The sequence below is a fragment of the Hermetia illucens genome, chromosome 4, assembly GCF_905115235.1.
Source record: "Hermetia illucens chromosome 4, iHerIll2.2.curated.20191125, whole genome shotgun sequence".
Lineage (NCBI taxonomy): Eukaryota > Metazoa > Arthropoda > Insecta > Diptera > Stratiomyidae > Hermetia > Hermetia illucens.
This window is the reverse complement of record NC_051852.1, coordinates 80341379-80361435: the sequence shown is the minus strand read 5'-3', so window position 1 is coordinate 80361435 and position 20057 is coordinate 80341379. Positions and strand designations below refer to the sequence as shown.

Here is a 20057-nt window from a genome sequence, read left to right as displayed (position 1 = left end):
CAAGTGAAGTTAGTTGCGATTTCCCTGTAGCAAACCACCACCAGTTGGCGCTGTTGGTGCCGGATAATGAAGTATAAATCCTCTTACATTTAATAAAGGAGTTATTTCAGTTTTGACCATCGTGGTGATAACAGTGAATAAAAAGGAAAAAAGGATGGAAAAGAACCAAGAACGTATAATTGTTCTGTATGAGTTCAAACTCGGTCATAAAGCAGCGGAGGCGACCAGGAACACGGTAAGTGAACGAACCACATGGCGGTCGTTCGAAAAATTCCTGTAAGGCGACGTAAACCATCGATTGACAACGACGAGCTGCGTTTGCTAGTCGAATCCGACACACGTCAGTCTGTGAGAGACATTGCAGAGAAACTGGGCGTACATCATTCGATAGTTTCCCGGCACTTGCAACAATTTGGAAAGGTGAAAAAACTTGACAAATAGATTCCGCATGCCCTTACGGAGCAAAACATGGCGCTTCGAATTTATACGACAATCGTCGTCGATCAGTACAATGACTAGAAGCTGATGAGCCACCAAAGCATATGCCGAAACCGAGCCTCCATCCGAATCCACTATTCTTTTTTAGTACCTGGAGAAATAATAAATGCACAGAAATACTGTGCCCAACTCGAGGAAATGCACCAAAAATTGAGTATTCGACAGCCGAGATTAGTCAACAGAGATGGTGTGATACTCCTTCACGACAATGCACGACCTCATGTATTCAGAACAACGGTTCAAAAGTTGAACGAATTGCAGTATGAGACTCTGCCTCATCCACCATATTCACCGGACGTTTTGCCAATCGACTACCACTTTTTTAAGCATTTGGATCATTTTTTGGCGGAAAAACAGTTTAGGAATGAAGAGGCAATCAAAATTGCCTTCGACGAGTTTATCAACGTTCGAAAATTGGACTTCTACGAAACTGGCATACATGCTCTTGTATCTCGTTGGGAGAAGTGTTTTGAATCGACTGGCACCTATTTTGATTAATTAAATAAATATTTGTAAGCTTTACAGTAGTTTCAAATTTTAGTACCAACTCGGCCATTTCATGTGCAACAACCTAATAGCTATCGATAATAGCGGCGAGGTAGGTGGGAACACCAATCGTCGCCAGAGACTTGCGTATAAGGTTCCAATTGGCCGAATAAAATGCATTCCTCACATCCAGGGTCACCATCACACAATATTTGCTGGTACAACCCCTTCCGTGAATTGTATTTTCGGCCAAGCCAGGAACCATTTTGATGGCATCAATGATTGATATAGTTTTACGGAACGCATAATGCCTATCTGAAAGGCCCCCTTGGCTCTCGACGACTGGAAGTAATCTATTATAAATAACCCGCTCCAACATTTTCCCCATAGTGATTAGAAGACATATGGCTCTATAGGAGGACCGTTCCCCTGGAGGTTTGCCAGTCTTAGGCAACAACACCAGCTTCTGCCGTTTCCATGGTGCAGGAAAGACATCCTCCGACATGCACGTTTCGAACAGTTCCGCAAACATATCCGGTCTACTTTTGACGGCAAGTTTGAGGACCTTATTCGGTATGACGTCAAGACTCGGGGCTTTACTGTACTGTCAGTACCCCCCTCTTGCTGGGAAAATAACCCCTGGATTATTTTCAGTAAGAGTATGGGGCACGTGATCTGCGGAGGTGATCGGCCTCTGAAGTGTCCTGTCACGATTTTATAGGCGCTACATCACGGATTCATGTCCGCTTCCGAACAGAGCTCCTTCGAACATTCCCTCTTACTCCGCTGTCTGTCTGTATGTCTGTCACACCCGATTTCTTCGGAAACGGCTCAACCGATTGTCACGAAAATTGGTAAGATGATGTGATCTGTTGTTCCCTTTACATGCAGCATGCGTCATTTTGTGTTAAGTTTAAGGGGGGCTCCCCATACATGTGAATGGAGGGTGCAAAACTTTTTTTCATAAAATGTGGCCATGTGGGGTAGCAAACGAAACTGGTTCCATATTAGTTATCGGGCGAAATATATGGGAGTGAGGGCTCAAAATATGACCCTCAAAGAGTGTAACAGCTCTATACGAAACCTAAGCCTCAAAATACATCCGGTTACGATGAATTGAAAGCTCAGGGAGTCTCAAGCACCCTGAGCGCGAAACCCTTTGCCACCACCTAGGCAAAGACTAACAATGTGAACCTCGACTTATGGTTGGTCACCTTTTATGCAACCTTCAACGAGGAGCAGCTGCGCGAAGTGAAAGCCGTACAGCACATGGTTGTTCGATTCGAACAAATACACAATAAGCAAGTGCTGCAGTGCAAGAACTGCCAGCGTATCGGGCACACGGCAACCAACTGCCACCTCACCTACAGGTGTGTCAAGTGTGACCAACTTCACGGCCCCGGCGAATGCGCCAAAACTGTTGAGGAGGCACCGAAGTGCGTCAACTGCGGGGGCAACGACCACCCCGCCCGACGATATCCTATCCGACATCCAATATAAAAAGACCCTCAGGCGGAGATTATTTAGGAACAGATACTCTCCGCAATCCTCTCACCTCCTCACCGGAATCCGCGAACTGGACAAGTCCATTCGCGAACGAATCCTCACCCTATATACCCAATATCTCCACAACCGTCTCTCCAACACTGAACTGAACCCTGGTACATACAGGGAACTCAGAAAGACCTGCCCGCGTTTGGGCAAATCAGTTCAACAAAACGCGATCCTTCCCCAAAACATCCCAGCCACAGAAAAAGTGAAAGTCCTCGCTGACCACTTCCTGCAAGCCCACCACTGCACCCTCCACTTCCGTGAACCAAGTTTTGATAACGAGGTAAATGGAAAGATCTCCCAACTCCTAACCAACCCTTCCTACCTCATTCCCCAACCCACACAAAACCCCTTCAACCATGCTCTTGCCGACCCAAGTCAGCGAGACAATATCCTCCCCATCCACTTTGTCAGTCCAGACTCCGTCAGGGCGGCCATCGCCGCCTCCAAAAACAAGAAATCGGTTGGGCTTGACAAAATCCCCTCCATCGTCCTTAAGAAATGCGCCTCAAGCATCGCCCCCATTATGTCCTCCATCATCAACCACTGCCTTATCAACGCCCACTTCCCAACAGATTGGAAGAGTGCTCGAATTGTTCCTATCCCCAAGAAAAACCAAAACCCACTAAATCCCGATAGCTACAGGCCTATCTCAATCCTTTCATCCTCCGCCAAGATTTTCAAGCGGATCATCAAAGTCACTATCGACGAGCACTGTGACTCCAATCATTCAATCCCACAATTTCAATTCGCCAACCGTCCCAAACACTCAGTCGAGCATGCGCTGCTCGTGCTCGGACGTCCTCCTCGGTCTCAACCGGAACGCTCCGACCATAGCCTGTCTCCTTCACATAAAGAAGGCTTTCGACTCCGTATGGCAATACGGACTCGCATACAAGCTTTCTGAAGTCCTCCAGTTCCATCCTTTGCAAGCTAATTCTTAGCTTTCTTGATGGGCGGAAATCCCAAGTCCAACTCCGTGAACACCTCTCCTCCCCATATTCTAGCCCGGCTGGCATCCCTCAGGGGTCAGTCCTCTCCGCTACCCTCTTTTCCCTGTTTACCGCAGACCTTCCTAAACCAACTCCACACCCAAATCCAATCCGAATCCTTCAATACGCGGATGATCTCATCCTCTACACCTCCACCAGAAACATCCCTGCCGGTGAAGCCCGCCTGAATTCCTATTTGGACGAGCTCTACCGGTATTTCACCCGCTGGAAACTGTCCCTAAATCCACAAAAATGCGAAACCATCGTATTCTATGGTACCGCTAGGATGACGCCGAAAATGAGGAACGACATTTCAACAACACGACACCATCCCAACCGTCAAAGAAGTCACCTACCTTGGGGTGACAATCAATTCCCGCCTATCCCACGTCCCACACATCACGAAGGCACTGAACCGTGCAACAGGTGCCTTCAAATCCCTCTACCCAATCCTAAAATACACCAGTCCAACTCCTCAGAAAGTCAAGCTGTTTTGCTACAAACAGCTTATCCGTCCCCTCCTCGTTTTCGGCTTCATCTTCTGGTCCGACGCTTCCCCTCACCAAATCGAACGAATCCGCCTCAAAGAACGCAGAATCCTCCGCCACTGCACCAACATATACAAGAACGAAGACCGCTCCAAATACATCTCCAACCAGATCCTCTACGACTCCTCTCAAACGTCCGCATTGACGCCGTCCTAGCCCGTCATGCCCTCAAATTCTTGGAAAAATCCATATCTCACCCAAATCCACTCATCTCCCAGGCCATGCAGATCGAGATCGTCGAAGAGAATCTTCTACGAACTCATCTGTTCCCGCAAATCCTCGTATCTCTTCAGGCCCGTAACCTTCTTTTCGACCCCGGCGGTAGAGTAATCTTCTACAACGATAACTACTCCTCATTCCAGTTTACAAAACCTACCCATCCTTAGCGCCACTCCTAGCTTCCTTTCCCAAACCCCTCCCGCATGCCCCCCATCCCAACCCACATCCTAATTCCTTCCCCGCCCGCCCGCCCGCTTTTATAAAAAAATTCAACTAATGGAGGTTTTTTTCGACTTTTCCTCCAAGCCAACATGACATATATTTTTTCATTTATTCTTTAGTGATAAGTTAGTTTAAGCCATAGATTGTACCTTAGATTAAGCTAGGCTGTTAAGGTACATAAGTTAGGTTAATTTAGAATTATATGTTTATAGGTTAAATAAAAATTGTTGTTTTTCGCAAAAAATTGTTTTTCACATCACCATCCACTCACTTGGAAGTGCGTTAGTGTGTTCTGAGCAGTCAACTATAACGGACCAGTTTTGTTAAAGCGACTGCACGCATCGGCAAAAAATCGCAAGCTCTTGCGGAAAACTCCCTTTGATTTGTGCCAAGAAGTCGACCGACACTCGATGGAATTGACTGCAGCCCTTGCAAACCTACACAAATACCCTATCTACACGATCGAATTTTGGACAGTTTATTGAAGTTTGTGGAGGGAGATGTGTACCTGGATATTTTTTAAGGTATTGTGTAAACACAAATCGCAGAAACCGCAGAACCTTGGTACTTTTTAAGGTTTTGTGTAAACACAAATCGTATTATTACTAACAAAGTTATAATACGTCAAAGTTGTTGGTTCTTTGAAAATTCAAGACTATGAATGTCAATATCATCCGAAAGTGGATACTCCCACATAATATATGCATATTTTACGTGCTACGCGCTAAGAAATACACAAAATCTTTCGTACCTGAAGCGTCCAGCTTCCGGTCTCCCGACTTGTTTATAAGCTTCAGCCACTAATTCCAAGACAACATAAGGAGACTTCAAAACATTTCTTCAATAAGATATCGTCAGTTAATTATCATGTTAATTTCAACATTGCACGTTCAGACAAACACCGCGATTTTTGCCATCGTTTTGTTACAACATTAAGTTTATATATTATATGAAATTTCTGGACGTCAGCAATGATGAATACTTGTTTTCAAAGACGAGGAAAAATTCAGTAAATTGCATTGGCTTGACTACAGCAAAGGCTACATCTCTGAAATATTAGAAGTCCACAAAGACCCCACGCAAAAATGGATTCCTTCAGAAGGGGAAAATGTGGAGGATAACAAGCGAAATAGTGAAGCAAGGATACTTTTCGCAGGAGCGAAAAGAAAGATACGACATTCGTCGGAAAACCCATGATAGCTGGCAGAATGAATGAAACTGAAAATCGGGTGCGAACCTGAATCATTCAATTATTTTTTTAAGATAATTAGTTCGTTATGTATGTTAAAATTTGAGAAAATTTGGGTTAAACAACAACATTTTGGGGGAGAAAAACAGAATTTTTGCATTTGGAAAGGAGTTGCTTTTACAAAACTTACTCTATTTTCACAAAGAAACTTTTGTGTTCTAGAGTGGAGTCCTAGCCTAGCTGAGCAGGCCTTCTTACTCTTCGGCTATTGCTTCCCCGGTGCAATGAGTCATGTAAATTTTCACGTAGTGGGCTACAGTGTTGGGCATTTTTTTATTCGTAAATACAAATAAATTTGTGGAAAAATTTTTCATGAATACCAATACATTCGTATTCGAAAAAGTGAATATTTTGGTATTTACACAAGTGAATACGAATACGACTGTATTTTCACGTACGAAAGTGAATACAAACTATTTTTATTTGCGACTAGCTGACCCGACAGACTTCGTACTGCCTCAATCGATAAATAAAAGACCTAAACTTTTGTATAAAATAATTTTAAAACAAACAAAACGAATCCGTTTTTAATAAAAAAGCATATTGTGAAGCATTCCGTCTGCGGATTCGATCAACTTCATTATGTCGTGATTGCTGTTCTTGTGTTTGATGTGCACGAACTCGTTGCATTCTAAACCCATCTACTTCATTATCACTCACTAAATAACGCAATTCTGACATAGCAATACCACTATTTTCTTGATCTATCTCTCTCTGGTCATCAGTGCGGTTAGCACGTGAGGTAGCTCTTCGCACATTTGATTGACTGCGACGACCTAAGTCATCTTCTCCTCGGTATCGTAATCTGTAAATAATCAAAGTGAGAAAATTTTTCAGTCACTTATTCGCACCGGCAATTATTTGCATTTTTCTCACCTTTTAAACCTTCCCTTGACCTCCACGGACATTTCAAAACCAAGATAAGATAAATCCGTTCAGCCGTTCTCGAGTTTTAGCGAGACTAACGAACAGCAATTCATTTTTATATATAAGAATAGTGGGGTCCAGGTTGAAGGTGTATTTACGGAGCCTAAATCCAAATTAGCCAGCCATTGATTGAACGCATACATGATGAGTGGGATTCAATTTGGTGAGTGGATTTGAAAAGTTTGTACGTGAATTTCAAACAGTGAATTTTGGACTTCATAAAAGAACAAAGGAAAGTACACGTCTTATTATTTGCTTATTATATCTAGTAGGGACATAAGTAATGTTCCACATATTTTATGCAATAAATCTAATCATAATGAATGTTTTTCGACCATTTTTAAGGTTTTGTGTACGCATTTTTCTCGGAGACGGTTGTAGCCATTCACACCAAATATTGTGGAAAGGTGGGACCTGTGAACGCTCACGCATACGGTCAGTTACATAATTCTACATCGAATTTAAGGGGGGATCCCCATATATGCAAAAGGGGTGTGTACTTTTTTTTTCATCAAATATAGTCACGTGGGGTATTACATGCAAGGTCTCGGTTAGTAATTACCGGAACCAGGTTTAGTTTTGACATTTGTTGGAAAGAAGGAGGTGCGGGGGGTCGAAAGTGATCATTTCTGTAAGGGACCCATTCGCAGAAATTACCCAAGCCAAAAATCTGAAAAAATCAAAAGGCTGCCACCTTATGGTGCCTAAGCTCCATACATACATAGGTACAGATATAGCTGTCTAAATAAAGTTAATAATAGTATAGTACTATAGTTTTTAATAATTGGCTGCGAAACCCCTCTTAAGTTCATTCTAGGACCACCAAATTTTACAACGATATAGGGTATAACATAAACCATGATCCCGTTCCAGTTTGGTGGAAATCGTACTATTACTGCCAAAGTTATAATAGATCAAAGTTGTCGCTTCCTTGTAAATTCAAGACTAAAAGCGGATATTCTCACTAATATATGCATATATTATATGCTACTTACTAATGGGGCAAATGCACATTCACATCTTCATATCTGAAGCGTCCAGCTTCCGGTTTCCCAACTTGTTTTACATATTTATTGATACATATTGTCTACAAAAAGCAAATAATCATTAGAAATGTCCGCCTTTGGCCTTCACGCACGCCTCAAGTCGGTTTGATCAAACATCAATAGCTCCACAAACCTCGTTCATTTACCACAACACATGTCAAAACTGTCTTAAGAGAATCAATGTTGGGGTATTTTCTGTGGTAAACCATGTCCTCTAAAAGTGTCCACAATTCATAATCCAGTGACTTAAAATTAGGACTGCCAGAGAGCGATTTTTCAGAGGTAATAAACGCTGGTAAACTGTTTTGGGTCGTTTTGTCTTTATAGACCGACGCAGAGTCTTGCTGGAAAATTTACGACTGGTTTTGGAACATGGAATGACTAACTGATTTTGCAACAGTGTCGGCTTCTTGGAAAACTTGCGCAGAAATTCAAATCAATGATTCCATTATAAGAGACACCTCACCAAACCATGACTGAAAATTTTTTCGACCTGTCGAATCAGTTCAGATGCTTCCTTAGATGATCATTTTTCTTGCAGGGCAAAAATTTAAACAAGAGTTTTTCGTGCAAACTGCTAATGCGCTTCATTAAAAGATGTTTGCAGTATTCTATCTTATTGTGTTCGAAGCTGCAGTCAACAAATGCCCGGTAGCTCGTTCAAAAATCCCAACCCTTTTAAGATTTTATTAAACTTAAGGGGAGTCCCCATACATCTAAAGGAGGGGTGTAACATTTTTTTCACCGAATATAGCCGTGTGGTCTATCAAACCGAAGGTCTTGATTAGTACTAACCGAAGCAGGTATTAGTTTCGTCATGGGTTGCAAATGGGAGGAGTACAGGGGACAATTACTTCAGGGGTCCGTTCTCAAAAATTACCCAAGGGAGTAATCAGAAATTATGGTGGTCCATACACAAGGCACCACGTCGAATTGAATATTAGGTATGTTCAATATATATACAGTACTAATTGTATATATAAAGGGAACCGTGGTGTACTCAAATACTCCTACATAAAAAAATTAACAAAACCTGTTATGCATGAAGCGCCGAACTTCCCGTTTCCGACTTGTAAATAATTCGAGTCAGGGATTTTGTTTTGAAAATACCACTTTTTTCATTTCACACTTAAAGAGAGCTATAACAGCGATAGGGTTCTCGCTATCTAATCATGGTGAAAGTTGAAACAGTTCAGAATTTCCGATACAGATTTTCGCTTTACAGGTAATATTTCATAAGCCAATTGATAATAACTCAATTGTTCAATTTTGTAACAGTATTTATGTCATAACCTAATAGTAAAATTATAAAAAATAACTTTCCCCTGTTCCTTTAAATTTCGTACAAAAAGCGAAGGTCTAGAAATTTATGCGCCCCTTATAGATCAAAACTTACGGCTGGTTTCACATGGATTCATGACTGTTAATTCAGAACTATTCAAATGATTTAATAAAATGCAGCTTCCTATGGGTATCTCTAGGTCGGAACTTCGATGTACAAGTCTAGGAGCACAAATCTGAAATGATATTATTATCTGTAAAGGGACTATTATTTCATATTACAAAAGTCCACATACCACAATTGGTTTCTCCTTTCCCAAACTTTCAACTCGAGCACCAAACCATGAATCAGTGGTCTTATACGATATCGGTTGTTTTCTTGAAATATCTGAAAAATTAAAAGGCATAGAATCAATGTTCAAGATGTTTTCAAGTGTTTTTCTTTAGATGGTTTCTAACAGCGACATCTGTCGCATTTTGAAGGTGTATTACATATATTTATTACAACTGAAGCCTTATTGGGTGAAACTTAACCCTTAACTGGATTCGTGGGGTCAAAATGGAATTTTTGGCCCCCTACATGAGGATGGACGATTCCGTAACCTACATAACGACGAAATCTATGAGCGATACCCTGACCGTCCGATTGGGGATAAAATCCGGCTCAATAGGTTACGGTGAGTGGGTCACTTAATCCGTATGGATGAGGATGATCCCACCCGGAAAGTCTATAAGGGCAATATCTATGGTAGAAAAAGAAGACGAGGCAGACCCTACCTAAGATGGAGCGATGGCGTAGGTCAGGACGCCAAACAGCTTTTAGGGATATCGAATTGGTGGACCTTGGCGCAAAACCGGGATATCTGGAGTTCCTTATTAAGGCAGGCCTAGACCGGATACCGGTTATTGCACCGTTGATGATGACTTATGCGTACGCTCATCCAAGTCGTATTACGTCCCTTGTTGCGGTGGTTACCGAAGCGGAAATACAAATGGCTTGGGGTCCAAATCGACCAACGACACCAGTTATGTATGTTTTTAAGGTTTTGTGTAACACAAAACCTCATTAGGATCGATTCGATATCTGCCTGTCTGTCTTATACTGTCTTTGTCCCTTTACGTATAACGGGTGGCATCATTTTGGACTGGGTTTAAGGTATACATGAGAAGGAGGGTTTCATTTTTTTCACAGAATATGGTCGTATGAGTTGCTAAATGAAAGGGCACAATTAGTACTTTTCTGATGATGTTTTTGATACTGGGTGAAACATAGGGGCGTGAGGGCTCAAAATGTGTGCCCCAAAAGTGTAACAGATCTCCTTCTCGGAATCTATCTAACCGGAAAATCTGACAAAAAATCACAATGGTGCGCCGTGCAAAATCTGGGCATCAAAATACATTCCATTCCGATATCTGCTTAAATAAAGTTAATAATAATATATTATCACATTTTAGAAATTTACCCGAAAACTCTTCTTAGGTTCATGCTAGAAGTACAAAATTTGGTGTCATTATAATGCATAATTTTGAAATTTTGACAAAAATCCAACTATTATTAACAAAGTTGTGGAAGATCAAAGTTTTGTATTCCCCGTGAATTCGCACTCCGTCTCTATCGTACTTTAGGGCGTGTATGACGTCATCATTAAATAAAGTGAATTCATATGAGCGGCGGAGTTTGAATTTGGAAATACATAAGTATGTCAAGGAATATTTCGAATAGGTATATGCGAATGATGAACAGGAAATGTTTCACACAAGATGAATACAAAACCTTTATATCCGAAGTGTTCAGCTTCCGGAAGACGGTGTAAAATAATTATCCATGTGGATAGCTTTTACAATACGATGAGCTCCGGGGAAAGGGGAAATAATAAGTGCAGTCGGTATAGGGTATATTCGAGGCAAGAATTGATGCAAATGGTTAGTTTTGTAAAAAGCTTCTAATCAATCTCAATCAATATATCAATTTTAAATATATACATCGATTTGCTGACACCATTTGTTTACGAAGAACATATTAAATGCTCGGTAAAGTTTTAGTGATTTTAAAAAAAGAATAGAAAACTTCTTAGAGCACACGAAATAGGCCGAAAACTTTACAGCAGAATATCTAAGTGTGGGTGTCATGGCAAAATCTGAATGCAAAAGAGGACGTTATTATCTATGTGACCGTGAAGGGGCCACTCCTGTGCTCATCGATGAAGAACCTGAGTCTAGACTCAGATTCCCCACTTATTCTGGTGGGAACCAATCTAATTGGGACCTAGTCCTTAACGGACGAGCCGAAGCACCTGCCGAGGTTAAAGTCTTGCCCATGGGTAAGCATCTGTCCACGGAGAGCAAAGAGCCTTCGGACAAACCACCTTCGGACATACCGCCTCCGGGCAAATCACAACCCACGGGCTGTGCCAAGGTTGAGGGGAAATCGTTCGGAGCACCTGTGGCTAAGGGGAAACCAAAGCGGCAGCGGTCCCCGGACGATCCTAACTCTTCCACACAAAAGGTAGCAAAGAGGGCGCAACGCTTTCATTTGCAGCCAAGGCTATCGAAGCCGATGGATGGGTCTTATATGACGACTCTAATTCATCCGGTTACGATACTGAGCAGTGCGAATAGCTTAGGAGGAAACTTCTTCAAGCTGTAAGGACTGCATCCTCGCAAGACATTAAGGTTTGCTTTGAGTCGTTAGCTGTACACCGTAAAATGTTACAACTAAAATTCTCCGACGAAGACACGAACAACTGGCTTAAGCAGTATTGCTCCTCCCTCAACGACGTGTGGGAGAGTGCGCGACTAATCCTGAAAAGGGTCTCTGAGATGCCATCGTTAAAAATATGCTTCCTCTGGCTTCCAGAAGAAAAGCGGAATGGTGCTGGGTTTCTGGAACAACTTGGTGTGCAGAATAACCTCAACACTTCCACCTGGATGCTGCTAAGCAGCAAAACAGGAGAGAGAGCCGATAGGCCGGGAATTTTTCTCACTATCGGCGTTCCCGAACCCGATGTTAAGAAGTTTCGGGAAACATCGGGCTGCCGACTCTACTTCGGGCTAGGGACTGTCACGTTACAAATGTCGGCTCCTAAAATCATTAAAGGGGACGTGCAGCTTTCGGCATCTTCATCTGAAGCGTAGATGAGGTGCTACATTTCCCAAATAAATTTGCAACATTGTAAAGCAGCGACTGCACTTATCGGTCGTCGAATCATTAGCTAAAAGACATTTATATACCTCATACAAGAACCGTGGATTGTTGATGAGGTAGTTAAGGGCCTAAACTTCCAACATGCTGACCTGTTGTATGCCAAAAGAAGTGATCGATCCCGCTCTTTCATGGTTGTTTCAAAAGACTTCCAGGCTAATTTGGTTAACGACCTATGTGATGGCAACACCACATCGGCTAAACTAACCATAAAAATTCAACAGGGAGATAAAGAGATATTATGGTGTTCTGCATTGATCCCCTATGACGTAGAAGATGTTCCCAGTGGAACATTCATCAGAGCTTTCCAATATGCCAAAAGTAGAGGCATGGGAGTAATAGCAGAATGCGATGTCAACGCTCACCACATATGCTGGGGAAGTTCCAACATCAATGCAAGAGGATCGAAACTACTGGAGTATCTAGTAGCAACCGATTTCTAGATCCTTAATTTGGGTAATGAACCCACTTTCTTCAACGTGGTCAGGCGACAGGTCATCGACATCACGATGGCATCCTCTGACATCGCGGCTCTGCTCGGAGAGTGAAGAGTATCAAACGATATCACACTCTCGGATCACAGACGCATTGATTTCGTAATGGGCATGGATCCACCTCCACCCACTCCATTTCGGAATCCGCGGAAGGCAGATTGGGTAACTTATAAATAGAATTGAGCGCCCGAGTCACGATCCCTGCGACGCGCATCAAATCCATTGCTGGAATTGAGAAGACAACCCAGATAATCACAACTAGCATGAGAGAAGTTTTCGAAGAAAGCTGTCCACTCAAGATGCCAAAGAAGGGTAAAACACCATGGTGGAATTCGGATTTGGCAAAGCAGAGGAGAACGACAAGGATGCCCCTCAATTAAGCTCTGAAGTGTGATTCAGACGCTGGCTGGAATCGCTATAAGGAGACACAGAAGTCTCTAAAGAAGAGCATAAGATCGGCTAAAGGATCATGGAGACGCTTTTACGAAGAGACTAACTCGCTTGAGGCAAACTCAAAGCTGAAGCGGATTTCGTTTAAAGAACGTTGCCAGAAGTTGGGTTATTTACGTTTACAGAACGGGAGGTGTACAGAAAGCGATGAAAAAACGGCAAACCATTCGCTGCAACCGCACTTCTCAGGCAGCATTCAAAATCTAATCTCGGGGCCAATAGGCGCAAAGAGCTCTCAACCGAGAGACTGGAATCTGGCATGCAAAGTAGTGAGTAAAATGGGCATTTAATTCGTTCCATAGAGACAAGTCTGCAGGTCCGGATGGCATCATTCCTGCGCTAGTAATAGAGGGAATGGATGTGATGGGTCTACGTATTTGGAATATATATCACGCATGCCTAGCACACGCTTATATTCCAATTAACTGGCGTGATCTGAAGGTGTTATTCATTCCCAAACCACTTACACACACACGCAAAAAACTTCCAACCGATCAGTCTAATGTCTTTTCTACTAAAAGGACTAGAAAGAGTAGTAGATCGGTTACACACATTCCTAAGTGGCCACTTCACCATAAGGAACACGCCTACCAGAAAGGCAAATCCACGGAGACAGCACTCCATGAACTCACGGCAAAAATTGAAAAGGCGAAGTCGCAAAACGAATACGCCTTAGGCGCATTTATGAACATCGAAGGTGCCTTCAATTATGCCTCGTTCGCGGCAATTTGTGATGCGGAAAGACAGCATGGAATCGAACCGCTGGTATCAGTTGGATGCTTCACATGCTAGAGTGGGGAAAAATCCACATATTGGTCGGCCAGAAGGCTATTGAAGCAGAATGTCTTAGGAGCTGCCCACAGGGAGGGATTCTCTCTCCACTGTAGGGTTAAGCGGACGACATTGTTTTAATCTGTAGGGGCAGGTATGAAGATACCCTATGTGATAGAATCCAAACTGGACTAAGGGTTACTAGTGCCTGGTGCAGGAAGGTGGGACTGCGGATCAACCCAACCAAAACCACCATAGTACCATTCACTAGAAGGCGTAAGCTTGATCACCTGAAAGCCATAACATTACATGATATGGAGGTGAAACGAGAAACAGAGGTCAAATATTTGGGAATCACGCTAGACCAAAAATTACTCTGGAAGACACATGTCGGAAAACCATGAGGGCTCTGATGACTTGTAGATCCATAGCAGGAAAAAAATGGGGTTGCAACCCGAAGATACTACTTTGGATATATACTGCAATAGTAAGGCCAATGATTACCTATGGAGCGGTAATCTGGGCAGAAAGAACCGAACTCAGCACACAAGCCAGGGAATTACATAAGCTCCAAAGGCTGGCTTGCGTCTGTATCAATGGGGCAATGAGGACATGCTCAACGGCGTCGCTATTGGTCCTCCTGGGATTAACCCCTCTCCATCTGCACATACAGATGCAGGCAAGGAGGGCAATATTCAGGATGGCGGGTAGTATGAGTGAGGCGGGGAGCTGCCTAAATCGAAGGAAGATTGATATTCTTTCTAGGCGGTATCTCGAATTACGGACACAAAGGGATAACATGACAACGGGGTTTCACTTCGATAAGAAGTTTGAAACACTTTGGAGTAACAAGGCAAACTTGGAGAGCGTGGCTGCGACATACGGCTTAAACCAGCAACTGATTACTTGGTACACTGACGGATCCCTCACAGCAGAGGGAGCGGGTGCCCGTATGGTTGGTCCAAGGAAAATGTACTTCGAGCCAATGGGCAGGTACACTAGCATATTTCAGGCGGAAATATATGCCATAGGCAAATGTGCTTCCTTTAATCTGCAAAGGAACTACAGGGGGCAGAACATAGCTATTCTCACCTATAGCCAAGCAGCGATCAAGGCACTTAGGTCAAACCAGGTGAACTCTAAACTGGTGTGGGAATGCCTTGAGAGATTGAATACACTCGACTCGTCCAACAAGGTCTGGATACTTTGGATTCCAGGCCATGCTGAGTTGGAAGGCAACGAGGCAGCGGACGAACTAGCCAAGAAAGGAGCACGGACGGCCTTACGCGGGCTAGAACCCTTCTGTGGAATCGGAAACGGTTTCATGGCTATGACTCTAAGAAATGAAGAGGAACGGTTGAGTGGGAATTCTCACTGGTCATTGTCGGCTGAACTATCACCTAGGGAAGTTATGGATATCTGCGGACACTACCTGCAGGTTTTGTGAGAAGTATGACACAACCTCTATACACGTCCTGAGATAGTGTCTGGCACTTGTGCAAAGTAGGTCGAGGCATCTGGGAGAACATTTAATACCAGATGCAAAGCTGAAAGATCTGGAAATAGGGAACATACAAAAGTTCCTGACGGTTATAGGCCTGCTTGAGATACTATGATCAATAGGTACACTATAACTAGTAAAAGGGGCACAATAGTTCTTTAAGGACGCGGTCCGACTTTCCCTTAACAGAATAATAATACAGAGGAGAAATGAACAACTCAGGTAAGGTAGATGTGACTTTACGATCTGAATGCCAAGATGGGCTCTGATAACATCTTGCTGGGAACGTGATGGGGAAACGCGGCCTTGGGGACGGTAACGATAATGATGAAACGTCTACCGTTTTCTGCAACTTCCAACTACCCATCATTGGTGGCACACTGTTCAAGCACAGATCCTTCCATAAAGTCAGTTCGTTTTTAACTGACGGCAAGATACATTTAATCAGACTGACCACATCGCAGTCAGCAGTAGATTTAGGAGTTATCTTCTGGATGTGCGAAACAGTAGAGATCATCAATTCATGGTTGCTTGCCTTCACTTACGTATTGCGTTCGCACATTCTTCTAGGCTTGCATTCAGAATCACCTTGAACGGCTCATTGACAAATATTGATGAGCATTGCGCCGCCATTAAAATCGCTCTTCCGCTAAGTCAAGTAGTTAGTCATGTTCTAGAGACATGCTAAAAGGTCTGGGTGGTTGGCGGGCCTTGGAAACGGATCGATGAGTGTGTGGAATTGAAGGCTCTTATTGCCGCTGTGAGAGGGAGCAAACGTCATGAACCCGACAAGAGTAGCATAGCGCGAATTACGACATCCAGAAATAGGAATATTAAAAAAAAACGAATTAAATTTATAAAGACATTTATTTCTGGACAAATCACACGAATTACTCGCAAAGCTTACAGTTAATCGTCCAATTTATTTAAGAATTTCTGTTTACGTTGCGGCATGTGCCGGATGCAATATTTAGGTTGGTTGCACGAAGTGCAACGTTTCATGAAGCAGTATTAAATTCAGATTATTTTACGTAATTTGCAAAATTGATATGGGACAAAATGTTATGTTGGCCATTTACGCCGGAAGTGGGTTTAGGTTGTTACGCCGGATGTAACTCCTCCCCCTTTAGATAGAAGCGATGGCCAGAAGAATCGTACAGGTTCTTCCTGGACAGGAGCGACTATTGTCTTTTGTCTGGAACATGATGATGAGATGATCAGGATTCCTATGGTGATGATGACAACGGCAACAATGGAAATAACAGAGGTTGGTATTTCGTTTAAGGGATTCCAAAATTCGGTTGGGATGTTTATTGATGGCTTTCTGGTGAACTGGTACTGTTGCAAACTTTCTATTTGTAGATTTCTATCGTGATTAATTTGGTTGTGAGACGTTGCGTTGATTTCGTTGAAATTCGTTGGGTATATAGTAATTTGATCCAAATGCTCCAAGTCTATTGAGGAGTAAGTGATGCTGTTGACTGAAATTTCACAATTTCGAAATTTAATTAGCATTGTTCCCTGAATTGTTATATTTTCTGGACCGCAGGTTGTATTTATTGATACTTTCGGAGTATTTATGAATAGCAGGTGATTAGGTTCAACTAAAATGGTGTCGGCCGTCATCTCTCGATCATGTGTAACACACTGAGCTGGCTTATTATAAATAATTCTCGCGACACAGCTTGATTCGGATTTTTCTCTGCTTACATTATAGGAATCTTTATATTAAATATGATGTTAGTATCATTATAATAAGCTTGTAGTTCTAATAGTTCATATATATTTTCATTGGATATTAAGTCCATAGATTGAGCTTTCAATATTTCCAGAATGTTGGAGAGTTCAGTTGGATCTAGTATTTGTTTTGGAATTACGTTTAATTTAGCAAAAACTATTGCTTCTGTAATACTTGTTAAATGATTATGAAGAAGATCTATATTATAATTTATTTGACTGAGGTCTTGAAGGTAATGTAGTGTAGCATCTTCAGTATTGATCCTGTTCTGGACTGATTCTTGTGTTGATTATCGCTCTTTGCTGGTTGTTAATATGGTTGGTAATATTACTGAATCGCTCTATCATTTGTTTATTCATTTCGGAGTTAGCTATTACATTTTGTTTTATACTGTTTTCGTTGGTTAGTATTTTGTTTATTTCGTTATTTATTCGTATAGCGTAATTTGCGTCTAAATTTCCCGTAATGGTTTTAATTATACTCCATAATCCATTGATTAGCCCTCTTTTAGTTCTTCGAACCGGTTGTAATGTAGTTAGTTTTTGTTGCACATCGGTTAGTTTTCTCTTAGTTATTGTCAAAGTGTTTTTTATGTTTTCTAGATTTTCAAAATGTTGTAGTGAATTATTGATTTCGTTTATACTATGATATTTTCATATTGATTTAGTCGCAACAAGTTTTTGTATGATTGAATCAATCTTGCATTTCCGATTTTAAGTGGTAGCAAGCCTTTGCTGTTCGTTAAGTCCTGTACCTCAATTTCCTGCCCGGTTATCGGAGGTATTATTATCAGTAGGAGCCTGGAATTTACGTTTTTTCTTTATTTTTGATTTATGTAATTTCTGATTTTTGTTAGTGATTAAGGTTATGTTATTATCATGTTTAACTTTGTGCTTGGTAAACCTAGGGTTTAGTTTATTTCTGCGTGATTCCTTTCTAAATATAATAGAGTCTGTATTCATTTTATCGGGTTTATCTCTATTCATATTAAGGGGGGTCATCCCGTGTGTCAGGTTGGAGAAATCAATTTTTTTTTTGCATGAATTGTATCTATATATAGTGGAGAATATGTGGGCAAAGGGATTTTCCGATATTTCGAGTCGTTCAGAAATTACAGTGTTAAACAGGTAAGGAGTTTGCAGCCGCGGCTAGAGTACTCGATTAGAAAGAGCATCGAATCTTTTTTTACCTGTTAGTTTTTTAACTGAGCTTCATAAATTCGAACACAGGTATAAATATAAAAAGATGGAACACCAATCAATTGTCTAAACTTATTTGCTGTTTAGAATAAAAAGGATAATCCAGTCTAGAGTGAGCACTGAAAGGCTTCCAAGCTATACTCGGTTATATTTTGTTGTAAGTATTGTGCTGTTTGTGTGTTCAGTGATTTTTTTAAATGGATCATTCGAAAGGAGATCGCTTTAACGTTCAACGTCATGCTCGCACTAAAAAACGAGTATTTCATGGGAATCGATACTTATCAGAGACGAAAAAGGACTTCGCATCAACATCAGCAAAGAAACTTTTAGCAAGCATGAACATGGATGTTCCAATTGCGACAAGTTTTGTATATTGTGTATTGGATTTCGCTGGAGTTTTCTCCGCTATTTCTGTAAATAATAAAATATACGTAGTAATAAAAAAGGAATGCGTAGGACATGTCGAGAAAAGAATGGGAACGCGGCCTAGAAATTCAAAGAAGAATCACAAAGGCATTGGTGGAAAAGGGGCTGGAAAACTTACTGATAAGGTTATGAAGGACCTCACTACATTTTTTGGGCTAGCTATTCGTCGACACGCAAATTCGATAGAAGGAATAAAGCAAGAAATTTGGGCAACTTTCTTCCATAAATGTTCTACAGACGAAAATCCTCAGCATCAAAATTGTCCAGCAGGCGAGGACAGTTGGTGCAAATGGCGCAGAGCGGAAGCTAAAGGAGGACTGGATAGTTTCCACCACGAGAAGGCACCTTTGACTGAAGAAGTTCAAACAGTAATCAAACCAATCTACGAAGATTTGTCATGAGATGATTTCTTGAACAGATATTTAGGAGCAGAGACCCAGAATAACAATGAGTCGTTAAATGCATTGATCTGGACTTTCGTTCCTAAACACCTTCATTTTGGGGCCAAGGTCGTAGAAATAGCCACTTTTCTGGTTATAATTATTTTCAATGAAGGATTCAATGGCATTCTCAAAATCCTAGTGACAATGGGATGTCAAGTTGGTCACATATGTGAGGTTTACGTCGACCGCCGTAATTAAGCGCGAATTTGGCGGTCCGAACGACGATCGACTAACCTCGCTAAAAGAGCCAGAATTGAAACCAGAGAGCAACAATCGGCCTTATAAGACTTTTTTGAAGAAACGGAAGGTACTCTCTATGGACCAGGTATAGCAGATTAATGGTGAGTTAACATTTTACTGTTGATAATCACATTTAAATTTTCAAATGCGTTTTTCTCGAAACTGCATCTTGAAAATCGGCTGCCATCATAGCTCAAAATCTATCCAACCAAATTCTTTGAAATTTTCACGACATTTTTAATACATATTTCTACGGTCCGCAAACTAGGATAATTGGAATCGGACGGGTCGTTTTTTTATCCATAAAAAAGCCGTAAAAAAACACCAAAAATTTACCTTTTAATATTTTCTAATTATCCTAGTTTGCGGACCGTGGAATATTGTCCACATTAAAATGCCGTTTAGTTTTTTTTCCTCAGATGAACACAGCGCCCTCCAACGTGGCAGCAGAAAAACACCTTTTTTGGAGATGGGTGCATAAATTGACACGTATTCCGAAAACTAGCTACGATATCAAGCTCAAAAATTTATCACATATACGAGAGACATCAATAAACATATGGTGAAAAAATTA

General features: G+C 41.7%; 1 protein-coding gene across 2 annotated transcripts in view; it reads right to left on the bottom strand.

Annotated features, from left to right (window-relative positions):
- LOC119656117 (integrin alpha-PS2-like) overlaps positions 1 to 20057 on the bottom strand; it is an 82100-nt gene that overhangs the window by 38263 nt on the left and 23780 nt on the right. For both annotated transcript variants that reach the window (XM_038062441.1, XM_038062442.1), the window contains exons 3-4: positions 9316 to 9407; positions 9135 to 9255 (exon numbers count right to left, since the gene is read on the bottom strand). In XM_038062441.1, coding sequence (XP_037918369.1) covers positions 9135 to 9255; positions 9316 to 9407 — 213 coding nt within the window. The remainder of the gene's footprint in view (positions 1 to 9134; positions 9256 to 9315; positions 9408 to 20057) is intronic.